Source organism: Diplotaxodon limnothrissa, linkage group LG5, assembly GCF_057381915.1.
Source record: "Diplotaxodon limnothrissa isolate DT_005_m linkage group LG5, D_limnothrissa_male_GT1.1, whole genome shotgun sequence".
NCBI lineage: Eukaryota > Metazoa > Chordata > Actinopteri > Cichliformes > Cichlidae > Diplotaxodon > Diplotaxodon limnothrissa.
The window spans coordinates 37,942,999-37,967,255 of NC_140600.1; the positions used below are offsets into that span (position 1 = coordinate 37,942,999).

At 41.8% G+C, this 24,257-nt stretch overlaps 1 protein-coding gene across 1 annotated transcript in view; it reads right to left on the reverse strand.

Annotated features, from left to right (window-relative positions):
- The window catches only part of col2a1b (collagen, type II, alpha 1b), a 46,760-nt gene extending 41,463 nt beyond the window's left edge, over positions 1-5,297 (reverse strand). The window contains exons 1-3 of the mRNA XM_085353566.1: positions 5,004-5,297; positions 1,806-2,015; positions 296-312 (exon numbers count right to left, since the gene is read on the reverse strand). Coding sequence (XP_085209692.1) covers positions 296-312; positions 1,806-2,015; positions 5,004-5,097 — 321 coding nt within the window. The 5' untranslated portion in view covers positions 5,098-5,297. The remainder of the gene's footprint in view (positions 1-295; positions 313-1,805; positions 2,016-5,003) is intronic.
- Between the last annotated feature and the right edge of the window lie 18,960 nt (positions 5,298-24,257).

Below are 24,257 nucleotides of genomic sequence, written 5' to 3' on the forward strand. Positions count from 1 at the left end.
GAGGGCAGAGCCTTATGAAACAGGAAAATACCGCCGTCTAATCCATTCATTTCAACAAAGTAACTGTATTCTGAATACCACCTCTTTAAACGGTAATTGTAACGGAATACAGTTACTCATATTTTGTATTTTAAATACATGTATTCAGTTACTCCCCAACACTGTAAGTCTGGGACAGATATGGCTATTATTGCTGGGAGAGGTTGATATTAAACACACGCACACACACACATGCATAACGATTGCATACACAGACAAATACATATGCAGCATTTAAACATGTACAGTGTCTCACCTTAGCACCAGGTATTCCTGTTATGTGTGGAGCAGGAGAGAGGGAGAAAACAGATCATAGTTAGTGAACAAACTATGTTGGCCTTGCAGTACGTCCTGGAAGGAGAAAGGCTACTAATACCGGGAATCAATTTTATGTTCTTGAATTAAACTGCTCCAAAGACCACCACCAAATCATATTTTCATCACACAAAGAGCCCATCAGGACTGTAAACAAGTGTTGGTTGCATCGCCATCTCGCATTAAGAGCTCAAAGCAAAAGCAAACCAGCTGCAGAGTGAGGGTAAGAGTAGAGAGCAAAGGAGCTGGAGTAGACTGCAAAATGGTATTTCTACTGAAACGTTAAACCTTCTGTGCCGTGGGCAAAGGCAGGAACTCTGTTGATTTCACAGTATTTTAAGCTCATTGTTCCTTTTTTTGCAACTCAAAGAAGTTAAACTATGATGATCAGTAAAGCCAAAGCAGCAGGTTTGGTTAAAAATGAAAAATGTAAATAAGTATTGTTTTAAACACTTTGACACAAGAGTGCATAGGATTCTTAAATATCAATAAAAGCATCAAAATGACATTTTTGTCAAGTTGTAACAGTTTTTTCTGCAACACTCTTGTTGAAGATGACATTTATCTTTAGAATTTTGATATACATACACTAATATGTTAATATATACATATACATGTACATATATCAGGAACTATCAGATCAAATAAAAGTCAGTACAGATCTGACAGATGCATAATGCTGTTTGACACAGTCAGATAGTGGGTAGTCTGAATATATTTCAGTTTTTATTAGCTCTGTTTTTATGTGATTAAAAGCTTAAATTCAAAATTCAGCAGTTTTGCCTTCAAAATAAGAACAAGTATATTATAAAGCATTTTAATCCAGAAGCATGCAATGAAAACAGTGACACATGCACTGACACAGTGACTTCACTCAAGCTGACCTTATTTATATTTCCAAATGTGACCCATACAGTTTGTATATCTGCAGCAATGGCATTTTCAAATGTGGTGAATAGATCCTTCTAATAGTCTGAACTCTCAGTACGCAGTCACTGTGTTTTCTTGCCATCAGATCTGCAGAAATCCACAGAGAGGATATAGAGTAGAAATGTGAAGCCGTGTCTGCTTGACTGAGGTATTTCCTTAATGACTCCCACATGTTTTCATGATACTGAGAGAGTATTCAAACAAGATGGGGCCAAGGTGAGCCAGCTATGGAAAAATTACGGCGAGGTAGCGTTTCAGTGAAGTCCTGTCAGATGTGTCACTGTTGTTGTTTATTTCTCATCATTTGTTTGCTTTGGGGTTCGAAAACTGTATTTAAATCAAAGGCTGTCACACAGTAGATGTCCAAATAGAACATTAGAGTGAACATCATGTTAAACAGCAGCTACCTGACCTTTGATTAATACCAAATTTAGGCGATGTGGCGTTTTCTCCCCCAAATAAACAATATGATCCTGAGCAGTAATTTATTTATGTGAGATGTGAGATAAATAAATTACAACCAGAGGTTGGAGGCTGGTCAGCAGCGCAGATGGGGCAACACTCTCCAAATGGGATTTCAGGTTTGGGGCAGTCTTTTAGCTCCTCGCAGACAATTTCATCACACAGGACGGTTCCAGTGTCACACACACAGATGCGACAAGGCTCTGGTTTCCACACATCCTTGTCACTATAACGCTGTCCATCTTGTACACAGCTAAACGCGTCCTCTTCTGTGTGTGAGACCATGGAAAGGGACACACAGAAGAGGTGCGGGTAGGTAGCAGTGGAAGGAAAAAACGAGAGATTATATATCAGATGCGAATAGGAGTCAGTGTCGTGTGTTTCATGACAGACAAAAACAAAACAATGTCATATTCAGCTGTGAAACATATGCTGTGATATAATGCATGCAAAATAACGCCATAAACAGCCTTTCAGTGAATGTTTTTCAACACAAGTGCAGAAAGTTAAATTAAAGTAGGGAGTGTGTAGACTATTTAACACACTATATCAGCACAGTACTCTTAAATAAAAAACATATAATTGTCAGTGACAGTTAATCTGGCAGTCCAAAACCAGACCAGATTTAGTTTATAATAATGTAAAGGGGAACAATTAATTCCTCAAAGAAAGGCATTAAAAACAAAGAAAAATGTCATTGTTCCCTGATTTATTATCATAATTATCTTTGCTAATTTTTCTCTTGTTGACTTATTAATGCCCTGAGGAACGTCTACATAAACCACAACTTCCCTGCTTCAAGTCAAGCTTTTCTTCACTTGACCGAGAAATGCAACCTCTCAAGTAGCCACAAGGTGGCAGTTTAGCCTCGCAGAATTACAGACAAGCAATGCAAGACCTGCAGGAAACCCCCAGTAGCTTTACAGGAGCTGGAGGCCATGTGTAGGAATTCCTCAACAAGTTAAGTACAGGACAATTAGAGCTGGAGACACCCTACTGTACTGCAAAAGAGGCAAAGTTTGCACTGAGTTAATGAAAACGTTTGGATTATTTTCTCAGGCCACATTCTGGTGAAGGGCGCAAGAGAACGTGCTGGAGGCGGTTCACTTCTGAATACATCTGCTGTATGTGGTATAAATGACGCCACTGGCATCACAGTTTTACAGTAGATCCGGGTAATCAGAAACGTGTTCGTTTTCCAGCCTGGCAGCCAAACACCTGCTTGAAAATAAAAAATGGAGTCACAGAAACTGCGGCCAGGTGATGAAAAGAAAGGCCCCAGGGTGCGCACTGCTGAGAGGTGAGAGGACAAGGAGCAAATACAGTAGCTATATTTACCTTTGAGAGCTGCTTAAGTCTAAGTATCCAAACGGACCTCAGCAGCCATCAATGAGGCCTTTTTGGAAAGAAACAGTGGGCAATTCACAAAGTATTGCCTTGTATAAACACGGGGCACATTTCAATCCCCATCTGGAAACCATAGCTGCGTCAGATGCCAGTTCAAACCCACCGGAGAAAAGAAAATGGCCAGCTTTCATGCACATACCTTGCGGTTTTGACATGAACTTCTACAGGCCTGGATGCACCATGAAAGGGCTGCACCTGTCCTTTCATTGGCTGTAATATGAAAGATTCTCCTGTAATGGGGTATTGTAAGATAAGGGGTCCTCTATCTACTGGAGAACTGACAGAGAGCTGGCTTTTCATCACTGGGGATAGTTTGTGAGTCTCCTCTCCCATATGCTGGCAACCATACTGTTTTCCAGGAGAGTAAAACAATGAAAATTGTAAAGTGAATCCAGGTGTACTTTGAGGACATTAGAGTCAAGCGCGTTCTTATTTATTTAGTAACTGTTTAGGTCTCAGCGCTAATTCTACCTATGTCTGATTAACTTTATGGCCTCAAGAACGGTCACTTGGTGGCCTCAAGGTTTAGAGCTCCAGTCCTCTTGCTGTGCTAGGGTCACAATAACACCTCTATACCCCGTCTCCCTAAAAAAAACAAAAAGTGCTAGGAAAGAAGGGCTCGCATTATAACCAGGAATCCAGGAACTGACATCTCTGAGAGGGTAACCTGAGACTTCCAATTGCTTTGGCATGACTATTCCCCTCTATTCTATTCTGGGAAAAAAGGCATCTTTTTTTCTCCAGCTTTCTTGAACTCAACTTGTATATTATTAAGAACACTGCACTTTCTTCACATCAGAATAATAAAGTCCCCGCTTTATATTTTTCCAGTTACCCCTCTTGCACCCTGGCTCTGTCTCTTTCTGGACTGACTGTCACAGCTTATGGGTAATCTTTTAAGCAGATGGAAAGCCTGAAATCATATGGAACATTATTTCTGGCCCCAAATCTGCTGGCATACCTTTACTCTCAGATCTCTCTTGTGGATACTAAAATCAATAATAATGATTAAGAATCCTACTCCAGTTATTAAAAAAATATAAACAGTCTGCAGGAATGAAGGACGATTTGTTCTCAACAGGGTGAGTATCGTGTCAGTAAACTAGTTATTTTGAAATATTTGATGGAGCTTTTAGTTATTAGTTCAGCTTTCTGCCCCAACAAGCCATGATTTGCCTGGATGCCCTCAGAAAGCAAAGGAATGTGAATACTTTTCACCAAAGGCCCTTGAGCCTGACCACCTTTCACTTTTTGCTCATCCCCTCCCCCTCCCCCACTATATTAAGTGAATCTGCAGCTAAAAGGAGAGTCTGCGAAGGCCCTTAAAACACCCACAGGTGTCATGCAGCTCGACTTTGAGAAAGAAGGGGGAAGGTAGCTTTTAAGGCAATGAGCTGAGTTCAAAGTAGGAATCAGAATCACATGATCTTCGGTTTTAACTTAAACTAGGACGAATAAATGCAAAAGTAAATAAGAAATAAAAAAGAAAAGCACGCTCTGAGGGTTTTTTCCCCGTTAACTTCCACCACATCTTCATCAATTCCATTCTCGCGCGCGCCCGCAAATGTGACATTCACTTACATCCTACATCTCATAGAAATTAAAACATAAACAGACGGCAGACCGAAGATCCACAGAAATCATCTTTCTGTCATCACATAAATAACCTTTCATGCACAGAAAACATCAAAGATATCAGTGACTTTTCTGTGCGTAAAAGTTCCAAAAACTTCCACACGTCACGTACTGTGCTGAAACATTATTTACAATATGATTATTCGAGTAACTCTTAGTATACTCTTTATACAAGTTGAGTTTTTTCTCATCAGAGAAATAAAACTGTCACTTACGGTCGTCTTCCACCTGACATCTCACAACGGCTAATAGACAAACTTGGCTCGCTACAAGTAGCAGTATAGTCCTGGAATCCATAAAGCTGAACATGTCTAAATATTAGACATGCAGGGCCCTTGAAGGAGAAAAAATGGTGCGAAAGGAGCGGAGGCTTCTCTCGTTATTTGGTGTTTGTGTCCCCAATTACAAAAGCCAGACCATTCGACCTTCACCCTTCCCAAAAAACCGATGGGGGAATCCAGCGGCAGGACCTGGACCTGCAGCACAAACTCAGCACCGACCGCTTCAGGCCAGACGCTGTAGTTTTATGTCCCGGTTACCTTCAATGAATCTTCGTATATTCCCAAATATCAGGCCGGCCCCTTACCCCCTGTCAGGCTGTAATCCGAGCCCAGTTTCCCTCCCATCTGTCTCTTTGGTCCCATTATTGCGCTCCCAGGCCACTCCTTTCCCCACGTGCTGAACTGAACCCAAAAAAAAGCCTGAAACTTTTTCTCTCTTATTTTGGTGCCGTCCCCGCTTTCTCACCCTCCGTGTTCATAGAAAGCATAGTAACGATGTCACAACCTGTTCGTCACGCAAACTGACAGCGTTTCTATTTATTTCATCATGTAGGTTCAGTGACATGTGTGCAGTAAACGGAGGCAAAGGCACATTAAAACCATCCAAAAATCACAATCACGCAACCATACATTAATATTTAAATATTTATGAGGGCAAGACTAAAACAAATAATAATAATAAAGGTTAAAAAAAACTATATTGATGCATATTTTTTTTATAATTTATTAGCTACTTCCGTTTAATGGTCTCTCTCTTCATGTAAGTTATTTTACTGTTCCTGTGGTCTTAGTAAAGCTGGTAAACAATGCTTGGTACACCTGTTAACAGACTTTTAATTAGCAAGCTCTTTATTTATGACTTCATACTTCAGCAGTTTTAAGCTACAAGTCAGTGCTGACAGTCATCCAGCATCGTGGAGATTGGAGCTGAAATGTTTTAATCAGTTTTGTTTAGCTCTAGATCCTTAAATTTGAGATCTCACTGCTTTGATGCCACACAGGTATACTTACAGGAAGTGCTGCCTGTGTGATAATTAGGTGCTGTAATGACTCTTATTTCCTTGCCAATCTTCTTGATCCAGCTGTATGATCTTTCAGATCCAAAGTTTCTCAGACTATCTGCACTTTGCTCAGACAGTTTTCTAACTGCAGTGTTTCATCTGCTCTGTAATTTCTGTGTCTCACTGGTTTATTTTGAGAATGAAATAACTGGCTCATTAAACCAGTGTGAAAATATGGGCTATTTAATATCAGCAGATTAAGGGAGATGTGAATGTGTCATTAGAGTAGAATATCTACAATCTTTCATTGGTATTTGACTTCCTGTTGGTCACACAGAAAACATTTCTAACCCTTAATCTGGGCAAGCAAACATCAAAAGACATGCTGCTTATACAGTTTTTTTTCACCCCGGTGTGTTACATTCTGAATAGAAATACAGTGACCACCAGCATTGCAAGAACACAGCTTTGTTAAATTGCCAGTTTCACACTCAGACTTGAAAGGACTCCAACTGCAAACCAGTGTTTTACAGTGCATAGCGGAGCATTGTAACACATAAATACTTGAACTCACATAATGCATAGTTGTGCTACGACCAAGCCTAACCAACATTTCACATGCAACTCAGAATCAGCTGATTCTGTTCCGACTAAAAAGAGGAACCTTTATATTAAATTACACGATATTTTAGAATTAGACACCTTTTGTTCTTTTTTTTTTTTTTTTTTTTTTTTTGCCTGTCCCGTTTGGCTCTTTTGCATCAGAATTGTTGTCTAAAGGCAAAGAAAGATGCCCAACGGATTTACTTTACCAAATTGACCATCCCAGCCTTGCCGTAATGGTCCATTTGATTCACCTTTTATTGTTTATTTTATTTTCACTTACTGAATACGGGACAGACTTGACTGGGGGAAAGAAGGGGAGAAAGAAAGAGGGAAAGAGAAACAGCTGAGAAGAGGGACGGGGGAGAAGGGCAAAAGACAAAAACCAACAGAACGGGCAGAGAGAAAAAAAAATGCATATATCAATCACCTGGGACTACACCCTTTTTGGCTCCTACCTCAAAGCACACTGTGTTCTGTTGATCTTATGTGCTGCACAATAATGTTTAATATTTAGTATTTACTGTCATATTCCCATACATCATTGTGATGCTGTTTATTCTATTACTCTTGTTCTCTTCTGCTTGCTTTCTTTTTTCTTTCTCAGCAGGTGACACCTTTTGTTCTTATTAAAAATAGACAATGACTGCTTCTTCTAACAGAAGACAGGCTTTAAAACCACATTCATTCATGCATCCCCTCACACTTGTGAAGTTTAGTTTGAGCAGTAATGACCCACTTGTTCCCACTCCAACCACGTTACATGTAGCTGAGGTTACAAGTAAATGCTCATGGAGATGCATGAAGAGCATCTCGTGCTCTCCAGCTACAGCTCTAGCTATAAATAATTGGCCATGGACAGTTTGGTGGCATCATTTATGCTGGGTCCTCACCCCGCAGCAGGTTGTGACCTGAGCTTTGACCTTTGAGACACAGGAGCAGCTGATGTGTCCCGAGCGTGCAGCATTCACGCTATTCCTGCAAGTCGGCTGTCTCAAAAGAGGCGCGGCTGTCCAGTGGGTCAGAAAATTGCACTGCAGTTTAGTTTATTTAGTTGTTGAGTATTTAAACTAGGTTCAGGAAGACTATATCACTGATCTTTGATTGTGCAAATGTGTGTTGTAAACACATGCAAACATTCTAATGACCGAAACTTCCAAGCAGCCATCTAAAACTTTAAAAACAACACATACATGGTCAAACGTGAATCCACGTCATATTTAATTTGCGTTTTCCCTTCAGTCTATTTGTTTTACTTACTTACGCTGAGGGTTGTGTTTTCCATGTTTTCACTCACAAACTGTCGTGAAAGTTGAACATCTTGCAATTTTAGTAGTTGTGACATTTTTCTACACTTTGGACTGAACAAAAATTCAGTGTGTGACTATCTATAGTTGTGTTCCTAGTAATTTATAATTGTTTTCCTTTTGTGATCTTGTGGCTGAGACATCAACCCTGTTAAACCCAGGGATCAATGACTGCTGATCACTAAACTACTAATTATCTATTCATAGGCTGGAGACCTAAAATCAGCACTAGTTTGTTATTTAGTCATCGCTCGTAGTAACTGGGTGGCTACACTGCTTTGTACAGAAAAGTTGTACAGTTATAAAACAAGGCTGCACACACTACTGCATGATTTCAAGTCAGGGTGTTTGAGATATTTTGCTTGTGTTTAGCCAGCACTTCGCACACGTCTTTGAAGATGAGCCCACTCAGAAATCCCAGAGAAGTTTGGACGCGTCTCATCTCACTTTCTGTTAGTGTGCACGGACAGTTTAAGGATTGGACAGGTTTTCAAAGCTTTTCTCTGTTGAACTGACAGCTGTGTTGCCCTCGGAGAATGTTAGGAGTTTATCGATAATAAGAAAATAAAAGAGATGAGGAACAATCCTCGCTAATGTGTGGTTGGGGAAACAATTGTTTTACATTTGTGGTGGCTTGCTTTTAAAACCAAATGCTTTTAAAGTTAAGGAATTTTAATATGATAACACATAAATAATAACAACAATTATACTCACTCCATTAATAAATACAAATTGTTTGGAAGATGATTGATAAATAGATGGATGGATTAGCAACAATGTGACAGTTCTAGTTTACTGTGATGTTCAGTCTGCTGTGCCTCTAAAGCCGTTCAAGTTTATGGGACTTGGTAAGTATAGGTCTATGTTTTGGCAATGAAGTCAGTCTGTTAAGATAATCAGAGTATAGAGAAAAGGCAGGTACAGAAATGGGGATGGGGTAGACAGAAAGGGGCAGTGCTGAAAAATAGAAAATGAGCAAAAGTGAGAGAAAAAAGTGAAAGAGAGGAGGGCTTGGGAAGCCTGAATGGAAAGGAGGCAGATGATGGAGAGAAAGAGAAGACGAAAGGGAGAGAAGGAGAGAGAGAAAAAGAGAGAAGGGGCCACACAGCAGGGAGAAGCCATGTGAGACTGCTGAAACAACAGCCATGACATCACCACCAGCTTGGTTGGCACTGTCACTTTGACCTATGGGCATAATAAGATTATTTCTACTAGCCTAGTTTCTGCTACAGAGCCAAATGAGGATATCCTATTCACAGGAATTGTTTTGTTCTTGTAGAAATTCCACAAATGTTCCCATTTCTATTTTTCTTTTTATTAAATGAAAAAAATCAAATTATGTAGCTGGCAAAAAATATCGATCCGTCTTCTTTCACTTATCCAGTTTAGGGCTGTAATAACTCAACGACAGGCAGACTATACCACAGCAAGTCATCAGTTAACCTAACACCATTCATGTCTTTTACCTGTGGTGCTCCCAGAGTATCTGGAGAGAACGCACGGAGAGACAGCGAGAATATAGAAACTCCACACCAAGGCCTCAGCCTGTGAAGTCACAGAGCAACCAACCGTATGGTCTGATATGCCAGTGTTGGTGTTGATCATCATAATTAATGTTGGTTCAAGCTCAACATTGCAAACGACCAACCAGATTGTTGCGACGTCACAGTTTTGCGACACAGATACATTATCACACCGCACACAGAATCCTAATCCTAACCCTGAACATTTAACCAATAAACTTTACACCATCATCTGAGACGTATTTCTAAAGATACATTGTCCATTTATTTTCAATGTATTTATTTTATTTCGATTAAAAAAAGGCTGATTAACATTCTGAAACTACTGTGAACTCTGGTTGTTAGCAAAACGTAATCCAACAGGAGCAGAAAGTATCTGCATTCATCATAATGATGAACAAGTCAGCAGTCCAACAGTGAAAGCCATTAATTTGATCAAAACTGGTTTTAGTAAGAAGGCTTGTGGTTTGAGGTTTATGGCACAGATAAATATTGTGTTATATCAGTGCCTGATATACAGATGTGCTGGTGGGATCAGCATATTGTTGGTTTGGATCTTTATATGTCATGTGTTGACAGTGAAAATAACACAGACATCTCATTTCACTAATTTTAGACTCAAAATGACATCTGAAGCCCACCACCCTTTTTTTTCTTTTACCATAAATGACATCATGATTTAATCAGCCAACAGCCCTTAATTTAAAGCAATGAAATCTGACGCTTGCCATGTGAACTTGGGTGTTTATTGGTTGTTTATTAATGGGGCTTGAAAAGAGGCTGGGAACTACAAGTCTTATGTGCTTCCAGCTTGCCTAAATAAACCAAACAAAGTGTAGTCTATTGATTTCCAACATTGCTGTTAGAGTTATGACTAAAGCCTATTTGGAGGCAGCAGTGTTTCGGTATGTGCACACAGTGCTTTCCTGTTTTCCACAGGATGTTAAAATCTTGACTTTGATAGGGACATTAGCAAGTAGCCGAAATGCTTTTTCCACCAAGTCAAGAGAAGAAAAAATTTCACATCTCCCAGCTACAACAAAGGTGTCAATTTTTGTTTATTGTAGGAATCAAAACAATATTTTCTCACTGTAACGGTGGACTGATCAAACTGCACATTGAAATACTCACCGTCATAATTTCTAATTATGAAGGAATGAAGTGCAATGGCATCGTGTTTCATTACTGTGTTAATGCAGTCTACTGTGTGTCTGCATGGCCACCTTTGAATACCTGATGATTAAAACTCAGACACACCCTCCTGTCTGCTTTGAACTACATCAGTCCACAACTCTGCACAGTTATGTTGACATAAGTCAGTGACCGTCCCACACAAAGACCTCACTGTTTGATTTAGCAGCAGCTGACACCAAAGTGTCAGCCCAAAGATTAGGAGATGTCCAGATTTCTTTTAATCAAAGTCAGGGTATAAGGTTTGGATATAAATAAAGTGAGAAGAAATATATCACAAATGAATAAACATATTTCAGATATCGAGAACTTTAACAATTGGTAAGAGTTAAAAATGAGAGGAAAATAAAGGAAAGCAATAGAACGTGGCAGCATCTGTGGAAATCTCTTAAAGGAGTCTGGGGTGGAGTGCGCTCTGAAATAGTCCAAATCTGTGGAAGAGCTTGGTTTCACTGGTCTGAGCATGTGTTTGAGACTCCTCCACTCTGAGAGAGAGAGAGAGAGGAGATGATGATGAGGGAGAGCGGTGGGTGTAAGAAGTGGAAACTTCACGAGCATGTGTGAATGCTGACGTACACATTACTGAACTGCTTCACATATTTTTCAAAAGAAAGCGACTTTTAAAGTATTTAAGAAGAGGAAATCCTGGTAACTATTGCTGATTAGCTTTCTGAGACAAGCAAAAACTCAGGTATGTATGTCTGTATATGTAGCAGACTGCAAAGGATTACAGACATTACAAACATTTCAGGTAACTGACCAAAAATAGTTTAAGTAGAAAACAAACATTAAGATTTTACACGTCATTTCCCCCCCCCGAGTGTATCTTTGTTCACTTCTTTCTTTGTTTCCCAGTTTTCTTCCCCTTTTCTCTGAATGTATCTGGTTTGTCTATCAGTGTGATCAGTGTTCCCACCGCTATAACAGCCCAAGCTTTGGGATTCTGGATTTTTGCTCTGCAGGGCTGTGAGGCTTTCTGCCCTGAATACCTCAAACAAATCCAACATGTCTGTTTTGTCTGCAAAGCTCTGAATTCATTATCACAGGCCAAAGAAAACTGTCATGCTAAAAAAAAAAGTCTTATTCATTTGAGAATTTGTTGACTGATCTTGGATGATCTTCACTGGTTTATTTAAGGTGTTGCTCTTGGCTACTAATAATAACGGTACAGTAATTTATGTTTATCTGTGTCCTGAATCTGACCAATTTTTCTTAAATTTAAAAGATTTGAGTGGTTTTTTGAAATAAAAACCTCAAAAAGGTGAAGTGAATCATGTTAGCATAACTTCCTGAAACACCAGTTTAGACAGTTTAAGTGTCCGTGAAGTCTCACACCAGCAGCAAACCTTCACATCTGCTCTCTGCTGCCTCTTGAGCTTTACAACTGAAACCGTCTGAAGAGCTGGCATTTAGCTGAACTGTAAACTTCTCGCCTACCACAGTTTCTCTTTCTGCTTGTTTCTTATTCTGAAGGCAACTGAACCAAACAGCTGACTAAAAAAAATTACCGTTGTAAATAACATCCATCCATCTTTGCTTCCATCTTTTTGTTCATCCATCCACCCGAGTGTCTGTCCAACCCGCCCATCCATCTTTCCTTCCATCTGTTTGGTCGTCCATCCATCCATCCACCTGCCCACCTGACTATCCGTCCGTCCATCTGTCCATTCGTCTGTCGATCCATCACCTACCCACCTGTCCGCCTGTCTGTCCATCCACCCATCCACCTGCCCACCTACCCGCCCGCCTGTCCATCTGACCATCTGTCTTTCATTCCATCTGTTTGTTCATCCACCCACCCATCTGTCCATCCGTCTGTCCGTCCATCCGTCCATCCACCCATTTGCATCCAAGGCTTACAGTGTGTCTGCAGCCTACGCCAAGTACCACAGGGTGACAGACTGGGCACATGATAGTTAGGTTGCCAGTCTGTGATAGGGCTAACACAGAGAGACAGACATCCATTCACGGCCACATTTATGGCTGCAGCCAATTTAGGAAAACCTATTAGCCTAACATGTCTGTGAAGGTTCTCAGTCATCCAGGTCATCGTAGTCAAAGGAGCTGCAAAGAAAAGCGTCTGGACTTCTTTAAGTTACTTGAAGACGTTTCACCTCTCATCCGAGAAGCTTCTTCAGTTCTAAGGTCAAATGGTGGAGAATCCCAGATATAAACCTAGTGGGAGTGACCCCCCACAGAGGGACAAAAGGACCCCCTGATGATCCTCTAATCGCCTGAGCCAAGGTGTGAAACTGGGTGTGGGTCCCAATCAGCCAGAGTTTCGGGTGGGTTCGTTGTGAAACCTGGCCCCACCTTATCATGCGAATTCCTGAGGTCAGATGGCCCAGGATGTGAGTGGGCGTTAAGGCGTCTGGGAAGGGATCTCAAAACTGGATTATAGATGGCAGAGAGTTGGTGTCGTAAACCACCGCCTCTGTTCAAAGATGGTCGCTCACAGTGGACATAGATGGCTTCTTTCACTCCTCTTTCAAACCATCTGTCCTCTCTGTCCAAAATGTGAACATTGGCATCCTCGAAAGAGTGTCCTTTATCCTTAAGATGCAGATGGACTGCTGAGTCTTGTCCTGTGGAGGTGGCTCTTCTGTGTTGTGCCATGCGCTTGTGAAGTGGCTGTTTGGTCTCTCCAATGTAGAGGTCTGGGCATTCCTCGCTGCACTGTACCGCATACACCACATTGTTAAGTCTGTGTTTTGGCGTTTTGTCTTTCGGGTGAACCAGTTTGTGTCTGAGCGTGTTGCTGGGTCTGAAATACACTGGGATGTCATGCTTGGAGAAAACTCTCCTGAGTTTCTCTGATACACCGGCTACATAGGGGATGACAATGTTGTTGCGTCTGTCCTTCCTATCCTCCCTCGCTGGTGTCTGGTCTTCTTTTCTGTGCCTCTTTGCTGACTTTAAGAACGCCCATTTAGGATAGCCGCACGTTTTGAGTGCTTCCTTTACATGTGTGTGTTCCTTCTTTTTTCCTTCAGGCTTAGAGGGAACATGTTCTGCCCGGTGGTGTAGGGTCCTAATTACTCCAAGTTTGTGTTCCAGAGGGTGATGGGAGTCAAACAGGAGGTACTGGTCCGTGTGTGTGGGCTTCCAGTAAACTTCGATGTAGAGGTTGCCGTTCTCTTCAATGTGCACAGCGCAGTCCAGGAAAGGCAAACAGTTGTCCTTTGTGTCTTCCCTGGTGAACTTGATGTTTTTATCCACAGCGTTAATGTGCACAGTGAAGGATTCCACTTCTTGTGTCTTGATTTTGACCCAGGTGTCGTCTACATATCTGTACCAGTGGCTGGGTACTCTTCCTTTGAAAGAGCCAAGAGCCTTCCTTTCCACTTCCTCCATGTAAAGGTTGGCTACAATAGGTGACACGGGGGAGCCCATGGCACAGCCATGTTTTTGTCTGTAGAAGCCTTCGTTGTACTTGAAATATGTAGTGGTGAGGCAGAGGTCTAACAGTGTGCAAATCTGATCGGGTGTGAAGTTGGTCCTGTCCTCCAAGGAGCTGTCTTCTTGTGGTCGTTTTCTGACAGTCTCCACTGCCTCCGTGGTGGGTATGCAAGTGAAGAGGGAGACTACATCAAAGGACACCATGGTTTCATCTGGATCCAGGGTAAGTTTCTGGACCTTGTCGGTGAAGTCGGTGGAGTTCTCTCGTGGGGAACACCCCACACCACATCAAGAACTCCACCGACTTCACTGACAAGGTCCGGAAACTTACAGAAAGAGTACCCAGCCACCGGTACAGATATGTAGACGACGCCTGGGTCAAAATCAAGACACAAGAAGTGGAATCCTTCACTGTGCACATTAACGCTGTGGATAAAAACATCAGGTTCACCAGGGAAGACACAAAGGACAACTGTTTGCCTTTCCTGGACTGCGCTGTGCACATTGAAGAGAACGGCAACCTCAACATCGAAGTTTACCGGAAGCCCACACACACGGACCAGTACCTCCTGTTTGACTCCCATCACCCTCTGGAACACAAACTTGGAGTAATTAGGACCCTACACCACCGGGCAGAACATGTTCCCTCTAAGCCTGAAGGAAAAAAGAAGGAACACACACATGTAACGGAAGCACTCAAAACGTGCGGCTATCCTAAATGGGCGTTCTTAAAGTCAGCAAAGAGGCACAGAAAAGAAGATCAGACACCAGCGAGGGAGGATAAGAAGGACAGACGCAACAACATTGTCATCCCCTATGTAGCCGGTGTATCAGAAAAACTCAGGAGGGTTTTCTCCAAGCATGACATCCCGGTGCATTTCAGACCCAGCAACACGCTCAGACACAAACTGGTTCACCCGAAAGACAAAACACCAAAACACAGACTTAACAATGTGGTGTATGCGGTACAGTGCAGCGAGGAATGCCCAGACCTCTACATCGGAGAGACCAAACAGCCACTTCACAAGCGCATGGCACAACACAGAAGAGCCACCTCCACAGGACAAGACTCAGCAGTCCATCTACATCTTAAGGATAAAGGACACTCTTTCGAGGATGCCAATGTTCACATTTTGGACAGAGAGGACAGATGGTTTGAAAGAGGAGTGAAAGAAGCCATCTATGTCCACTGTGAGCGACCATCTTTGAACAGAGGCGGTGGTTTACGACACCAACTCTCTGCCATCTATAATCCAGTTTTGAGATCCCTTCCCAGACGCCTTAACGCCCACTCACATCCTGGGCCATCTGACCTCAGGAATTCGCATGATAAGGTGGGGCCAGGTTTCACAACGAACCCACCCGAAACTCTGGCTGATTGGGACCCACACCCAGTTTCACACCTTGGCTCAGGCGATTAGAGGATCATCAGGGGGTCCTTTTGTCCCTCTGTGGGGGGTCACTCCCACTAGGTTTATATCTGGGATTCTCCACCATTTGACCTTAGAACTGAAGAAGCTTCTCGGATGAGAGGTGAAACGTCTTCAAGTAACTTAAAGAAGTCCAGACGCTTTTCTTTGCAGCTCCTTTGACATTAGCCTAACATGCATCTTTGGTCTGTGGGAGGAAGTACCTCGATAGAGCCAGACACAGGAAGAACATGCAAACTCCCCTCAGAGGAGAAGTTCCAGATTCAAGCCAAGAACCATCCCATCTTAACAAAAGCCTTTGTAGAAATTTAGGACAGACAACTTAGACTGAAATGGAAAGAAAGGTTTATCACTAAAAAAACAAATGCACCTAACACATTAAATCGTGATATATTGAGCATATGTATTTTGGCAAATGTCCTGTGTGGACTTCTCGATTTATTTAATGTAATAAACAGAAATGTCATATTTAATTTTTTGAGTTTTCTGCAGTGCTCTTTTAATTGCATAATTAGTTTTTGCTGCTAGGCGTCTCAGTGTGGGAGGCAGGTGCCATGAGGCACCTGCCTCCCACACTGAGAGATGTCCTTGGTCAGCAACAATTTTTAAGTGGAGTCTGTGTCAAAGAAGCATTCACATCAGTTCCAGGATTTCCAGGCTTTCCCAGCAGAACATTGGATTGTCAGTATTTTTAATGTTATGGCTTATCTGTGTAGGTTTAGAGGCTAATCAGTGACAGCTGCACTAAAATGTGTAATTCCCATTTTAACTGGCCAAACAAACAATCAGAACAAAGACAGCAAAGAAAAACAAGCTGACAAACTGCCTCACTGTGATCTATATGAATCCATCTGGGAGTGATTCTTTTGCTCTGATTTGAAGAGATGCTGGCAATGAACTTATTCTCCTCTTTGCTGTTTTTTTCAGGGAGAACAAACACTTTCAAAAGCTCAGCCACTACCATTTCACACCACTATTGTATCATCGCAGGATCTTCAAGTGAAAGGATTCCAAGTATGAAATGAGTTAAGCAGAAGCAAAGTGTAACGCTAGTTTTGGTACTGTGTGCTAACATCAGTCAAGCATGTTCATTAATTTTGTTTCCACTGTAAGTGTCCAATTGAATGAATGGATTTAATATGCGTTGTTTTAAAATATGCATGCAAGTAAAATACTAAAAAAAAAGTAGATCCAACCTTTCTCCTCCATTCAGATTATGTTTCCCTGACAAGAAACTGTTGAACACATCAAAAGGATGTTGATATGCATCTCATAATTGATGGCTATGACACAGTCAAAACACTGGGGGCCCTGTTTGTGAGGGAGGTACTGTATTGTGGAGTCTCAGCACTCAGGACGTATGGAGCTCATTTCCTGCAGGAGACCCGTCTCAGTCATGCTTGTGAATGGGACCTTTTATGAAGGCTGTGGATTAAACCAGGTGGTGAAATCTTGAAGGGGATGAAAACAGAGATTTAACTTGGAATCATTTTAGGTTTTTTTGCGTCCATTGTAAATTTATCAAGAAGGTTACCATGTATTTTACAAAGAAAAATAAAAGACAACAAGAGGATACAAACCATTTGTGACGACAGCTTACACCGCACAGGCAGATGAACAAAACTAAAGACGGGTTTTGGGGTGCATTGCAAATGAAAAAGAAAAAAAAATATAGGACAGGGAAGTAAAGTGGTGGGGGCAATGGGCTTTCCATCCCCGACATCATGTGGGCTGTACTTATGTGTGAGACTATACACGCAAACACACTAGTTTCATGATGGCATCATGTTAACCAAATTTGTCCACAGACGGAGAGACAGGCAGACAGAGGAAACACCCATGAAGTGCTTAACTTCAGTTTAAGGCAGTTCCCACTACATTAGGCATCATCAGGACCTCAATTTTACCAAGATAACACACAGATGCACACATGCACCAGAACAGACTCAAGACAAGGTGAAAACAATACCAGCCACTTTAATGGCTTCAACAAAAATACAAGTGAAAAGTGCAAAAGATCATCGAAAAGCTTACGGTGTGTTCACACCGAACGCGATAGACGCGACCAGAGCGTCAGGCTTACATGTCGCGAAAACGCGTCAAACGCAAAGTAGCACAACTAGCGCGTTTGACGCGTGCATAGAAATATGTGCGTCAGTCTTTGTGTTGCATTTTGCGCATTCGCGCGTATCGCGTCTACCGCTCGAGTTGGAAAAATCTGAACTCCAGCGTCAATTCGCGTCACGACAACCAATCAGGAGTCTGGTGACGTGGCTCTGACTTAGGTCAAAGGGGCCGGTCCAGCCAAAGCCCTTCATACTTCATTCAATATGGAGGGAAGGCTAATCAACGCCGTAGCAAACCACCCGGAGCTGTATGACACCTGTAGTTGGTGTCTAGGCGGGCGATGCTTGGACCGCCGCGGGACAGCAGCTCCTCAAACTGGGCGAGGGAAAGACGGTGGTACCGCTGAAAGCGGCCGCCATCCAGACGCAGCTCCTGGAGCAAATGGTGAAACTCACCAAACTGCTCGCTTCTGGAGGACCTGATGGACCCAGGTACAGCGAGGACGTCCTTAACACCGCTGCTCTGCTCTCCACAGTAAATAGAGAAGGGAGACTCTCTCTTCAAACGCTAGATCGACAGCTGTCATCTTGCAAATATACCGTCTGGCACTACGTCCTCCCACATTTCCGCTTCACGCGCATCAAAATTGCATATTTTGAGGCGCTAATAATTCGCGTTGGACACGCGTTGAGGTGCGAATGTGCATGCGTCAAGCTAGGGGCGTCTGGTGCGTTTTGGTCGCGTCTATTGCGTTCGGTGTGAACACACCGTTAGACTTTGAGCTGTGTTATTAAAATTTATTTTAATCATCTTTATGTTTTTTTATTGTTTAAAAAAATCAACTGGATGGGAAGCTTTCAGCTGTTTGACCAACAGCTTAAAATCTATTTTAAGAGTCTCTCATTTCTGCAACTAACTGACAACTTGATTCATTAACTAATCGCTTCAGTTTTATAAGGTTGCAAATGAGGAATGAGTGAGTAACATTTGCTTTTGTGTAGTGCTGCTGAATAAAGTTTACTTTCCTGTAAGAAAAAGAAAAGACAGTATCTGAGCCTCCTGAGAAACCCAGCCTGCTTGGTACAGATTTAGAAGAAGGCCATAGCAAACTGGTCTTCCATAACTCATCGTATACTCACACACCTGTGACACACCTTTGACCGGCTGCATTGGAATGAAAGATGAAGAATCAAGGGTCTCCATGTCATATCTCTTTTTTTGTTAAATGTCCTTCTGCATCATATTTTCGCCTCACACACTCTACACAGAGCTCAGCACTGTGCAGCTTTCTGAATGTATCAATTATGCTGATGAAAAGGACAAATATCAAAGTGCGACCACCTCCTCTCAAATAGTTAAGCCACCCATCAAATGACAGGAAGTCACAGCAACTCAGGCTCTAACTTACCACACCTACATTTGGTAACAATTATAAGGCCATCAGTCAGATTAATTGGTGCCATGTTGTAGGGAACGAACAATTCACACAGACGCCTCCCTCCTCCCATCCTCTTTATTCATTTATCTCCCTCTGTCTCGTACACTCAGTCACATACACTGTATATGGCTGCTTTTTATCTCGTGTCCAAGTTTACTTGAACTTAATTTGAAGAGTGGGACACATAAAAACCCAGACAGACACCAGTCTGGATGAGCCATGTGTTTTTGTATATTGATAATAGGGTAATGTGGCAGAACCTACAGTAGGTCTTATAATCTACCAATTAAAGTCGCTTTCTTGATAGAGTAATAGTCGGGTTACAGCGTGCCGGAGCTTCAGATGACAGGCATTCATATAAAAACATGCCATTAACTCAAAGAGAGGCCGTTTTCTTTCTTCTTTTTAATATTTCATCAGCTTTGCATTCAGTCAATTTCAGTCATTCAGTACCTTGTTAAACCTGACAGCTATGTCTCTATTTAAGACCCACACTCTAGCGATTTTATGAAATACATTTAATATGTTAGATAGTTTAAAGAACTACGATATTTCAGAGCATTATGTGAGTATCAATCAATTTCAAGCTTATGCTAAGCAAAGATGAGAATGAGTCTACTGAGGTCCTTTCTTCATATCAGCAGAATATTTTAGTCCTTGGATCTACTTCTTCATGAGGCATTCTTCAGTCTTCACACATTTCCTCTAGAGCCACAGAAGGCTTTACCAAACCTTTTAACCCAAAGGGAGTGTCTCCCCACAACACCTGTAAACAAGACTTTGTTGTTTAAAACTAGTGAAGAACCCCAAATTCATCTGCTCCTCTCTCGCCTGTGTTTTTGGGCTGCTATAGAGTTTCATAATATCAGGACAAATAGTGCCTGCTGCTGGAAATGGAATGTTCCACATACAAATGCACAGTCGCAGCTCTTGGCCAAAAACCATGAATCATCTGAATGTGGAGGAAAGAGGAGAGAAAATTTCAATAAGTGGGACCAGACATAGATAAACTCTCAAATACATCAAGGTGGATGTGGTAGAGAGACTGTCCAAAAACAGGAAAAGGAGGACAATTCTCCACTGCAAAGCAAAAAGTCATTGAGCTGTGTGCCTTCGCGCTGGAAAGATGTTCCCATTGCCTCAAGTTGGACTGTGTTAGAGGGATCAAAAAAGGTAAGCTCGAGCGTTAATGAAAAACAGAAAAGTTGTACTTGTGTCCTTTTGCCGGACAACTTTATACAACGGACTGTTTGAAAAGTTTCTGATCAGTCATCAGTCTCTGGCTTATTCCTCAGTGTTTTTCTCTTTCATTTCAGAGTAGTTAATTTCATACCTCTCTCAAACTACACTGTCATTCCCCTTGAAAAACTCTTGAGACTCTTCCCACCTCAGCTCATCTGGTCTTCACTCTTTAAAAAAGTCCATTGAGAGTGCTCCACAGTGTGCTGCTGTGAACACAGCTGCTGTGTCTCTGCAGGTCTGAAGAAAAACAGCTAAAAACAAACAAATAAAAAATGGGTCAATAAGAGAATAAAAAAGAAGCAAAATGCTATTATATCAATAAAATATAGTATAGTAGTCATCAGTAGCCAAATAATACTAACATATAGACATAACGCAATCCATGTTTATATTCAACGTTTATGTTTTAGGTAATTTTTCCACTACATTTTTTTTTTGTGTCCTGTTTGGATCTTTAGCCATCAGAATTGTTGTCTTAAGGCCAAGAAAGATGCCAAGTGGATTTATTTTACCAAGTGGATCATCATGGCCTTGCCATATTGGTCCATTTGATTGACCTTTATTATAATTATGAATTTATTTTATTTTCGGTTGCTACAAACGGGACAGACATGACTGGGGGATAGGACAGGGAGAAAGAATGAAAGAAAGAGAGGGAGAGAAAGAAAAAACAAAAACAAACAAAACACCTGGATCACCTGTATGGAGAAAAAAAAACAGAAGAGAAAGCAAACAAAAAAAAGAGCAACATAATAAAAAAAACAGCACCATCACAATAAACTAGCTAGCAGTAGATAACAGTAGATACTAAATAATAAACGATATTGTGCAGCACGCAAGATAGACAGCGCACAATGTGCTTTGAGGCAGCAGCCAAGAAAGCTGTAGTCCGCGTCTGTGAACACCCGTGTGTACACCTGTGTGCATACCTGTGTGGATCAGCATGCTTGCATTCCAAAGGTTTCTCCATGTAACGATCTGCTAGGGAGTGTGGGGAGCCATAGCCCCGTCCTCCAGGGTATGAAGCAGGTATGGAGGAGATCCAGGCCCCAGACATCCAGAGGCCCCAGAGTACAAGGACCCGAGGAGGACCACCAAAAGGGGGGGAACCGTGCCACCCTCCTGGGAAGAGTCGAGTAGAGCCCCAAACGAGGGGTCACCCAGCAGCAGAGGCCAGAGGGGGTTGCAGTGGCGTGCCCGCGGGCTCTGCCGGCAGCCAGCTGTGCCAGAGAGGACCGAGCTTCAGGCCCAGAGGCCAGAGGCCTGAGGGCCTCCCACCCCCCGGAAGGAGCCCAGCCGGGCCACAGGCGCCAGGCCCCGCCAATCGGCCACCAGGAGTGAGCCGGTACATACATGAGCGTTCAGTATGTACTACGTTATATGTTTAAAGTGACTCTTCATGTGTCTCTGCGTGCTTTGCTTTATGATTCATGTGAAACTTTTATTCTTTTCACAAAGCAGGAAAAGTCTTCTTGCTTTTAAAACAGCCTGTGGGGATTTTAAAAGTCTACAGTCACATAAGACCTGTGAGAAATTAAACACAACCTTATCCGTAGAGGCTGGAGTAGCAGTCAGGTGCTGCTAATCAAGTGCACTTATTTAACTGACCATCAGCAAGTGTGGCCATTACTTTAAAAGTTTGCTGGTCTGGAGGATTCACGTGTGTTAACACAATGACACGATATTCTCAGTGGAGAAAATGCAAAAAACCCACGAGCTACATCTCAGAATCTCCGTCTATGAAATCTAGAGAGAATGAAGAATTGAAGTAAAATTTCCTAAGCGTTTGGATTACCCAGCTCACACTTGAGTACGATACTGATGACATTTATGAGACTCTTGCACCAATGGCCAGTTTGGCCACAGACGGTGTTTGCGCAGGATGGAGTCCCGCCGTAAATTTGGTGGTGGAAATCCTTTGGACGCTGTCTGTTGCAGTTCTGACATTTGCAGCTCTCTCACTCCAGCTGAATCAATAAAAGCCAACACTGTCACAATGGTGCACTCCTGACCCCCACCCACAAACACACATACACAAAGACAAATAGATGCTTAGTCATGCAGGCAGACAGTGGCACAGACACACAGACTCTTCCCAAATGCGTACATTCCTCACACACGAATGAGATTCTCGACTCCTTCCTCGGCTCTGTGCCCTCTTAAACAGCAGTCGTGTTACACAGTTTTGTTATCTGAGTGTAGCTGTGCACTTCACTGATACAACACTCAGTTTCTGCAGAGAGGTGCTGACATCACATTCAGCCATACAGATAAATGTAAACCTTTACGACCCTCCAAGTTATACTGGCTAAAAGCAAAAAATGAATTTATAACTTTGACTTTTTAAATTCTTTTAATGCTTCTACATTTATTGACTTTGAGGCAAAAAAAGTATATTTTTTAGAATGAGATCAAATCTGTAGAGTTAGGTTATAACACTCTTACCTACAGAGTAGGGAAAAAACATCCTGTCTTCCTTCTCTCACCCCAACCGGTCACAGCAGATGGCCCGCCCCTCCCTGAGCCTGGTTCTGCCGGAGGTTTCTTCCTGTTAAAAGGGAGTTTTTCTTTCCCACTGTCGCCAAAGTGCTTGCTCATAGGGGGTCATATGATTGTTGGGTTTTTCTCTGTATGTATTATTGTAGGGTCTACCTTACAGTGTAAAGCGCCTTGAGGCGACTGTTGTTATGATTTGGCGCTATATAAATAAAATTGAATTGAATTAAATTTTACTTTGTGTCACTTTTTAGTGAAATTACTTATTTATGGAAAAAGTGTTAATTGTTTTTTTCTATAAACCTGCAATATTTAGAGTTACAGAAACAACAACAAAAAAAAAAAATGTCATAAATAGTGCCTGCAACATATAACATATATCAAATTCAAAGCAAACAAAGAACATAGGTAACATGTTCTCTAGAATATCATCAATTTAAAAGCATAAATTAATGCAGAGTTGACGTTGCAAGCACTTTGGAGAAAAAGGATGATGATGCTATTGATGTTATTAAGTCCAAGTAACAGCTGAGATAGTTAAGTGGAAGCCTGTTAATCTGGAGCTCCTGTCTTTTGCATGCACATCTTCTATTTTTACCTCTTTTAAAATGTTTGTATTGGAGATTTAGAAAATGTTTTTTGTGCAGTTTATTCATTTTACCGAAGATGTATTCTCATTTTACCAAATTATATTTCTAGTAAAGTGGCAAAGTTTAAAGAACAAAGAACATTTCACACTGAAGCATGATCTGAATCTCAGGACTCAGCTAAAAATCATTTTGGGCAAAAGACTCATGGGGAGACTTTGATGAGCTCATCTAACACATTCAGTCAGGAAAGCACGGTATAGAACCGATGTGAAAAACATACTGTAACAGCTCACACTAATCTACCTGTTTTGTAAAACGATGTGAGTGTATTTCTCTATCTGCCCTTTTCCTGCCTGTCCCCAGGTCTGACTCTGTAATCTGTGTGAAAGCAGGCCACATGGCTCTGTATCTCGTGAGGAGATCCCTCTGTGTGGCTGCTCATTCTTTTCAGCAGAGATCTAAGCCTCTCAGGAATGCTGAACTCTCAGACTGTGCATGAGTCCAGTTAGACATTGTGTGTCAGCTTGTGTGTGCCAGTTTTTGTTTTTTTTTTACCTGTATGATATTCTTTAACCATTCATTCTCATTAGATATTAGTGTATTTACTGTGAAGCAAATAAGGTGTGAAACACAGCCCTGACTGTATTTCAACAAATCGCTCAGGGTATATGACGCATAAAGCTTTTCTTAACAAGAAAACAACATTGTTATTCAGACTCCTGGCCCTCCTGGACTTTCAGAGTCTTACAGAATTATGTTTCTGAGTCACACGTGGTGATCTCTCAAATGGGTCCAGTTGAACTCATTAACCTTGAGGCGGGTGAAATGGGTCAATTCGTGCACTACAAAACATTTGCACAGAGTTTCGCTTGTACTGAAGTAGTACAGGAATCCGAGTATG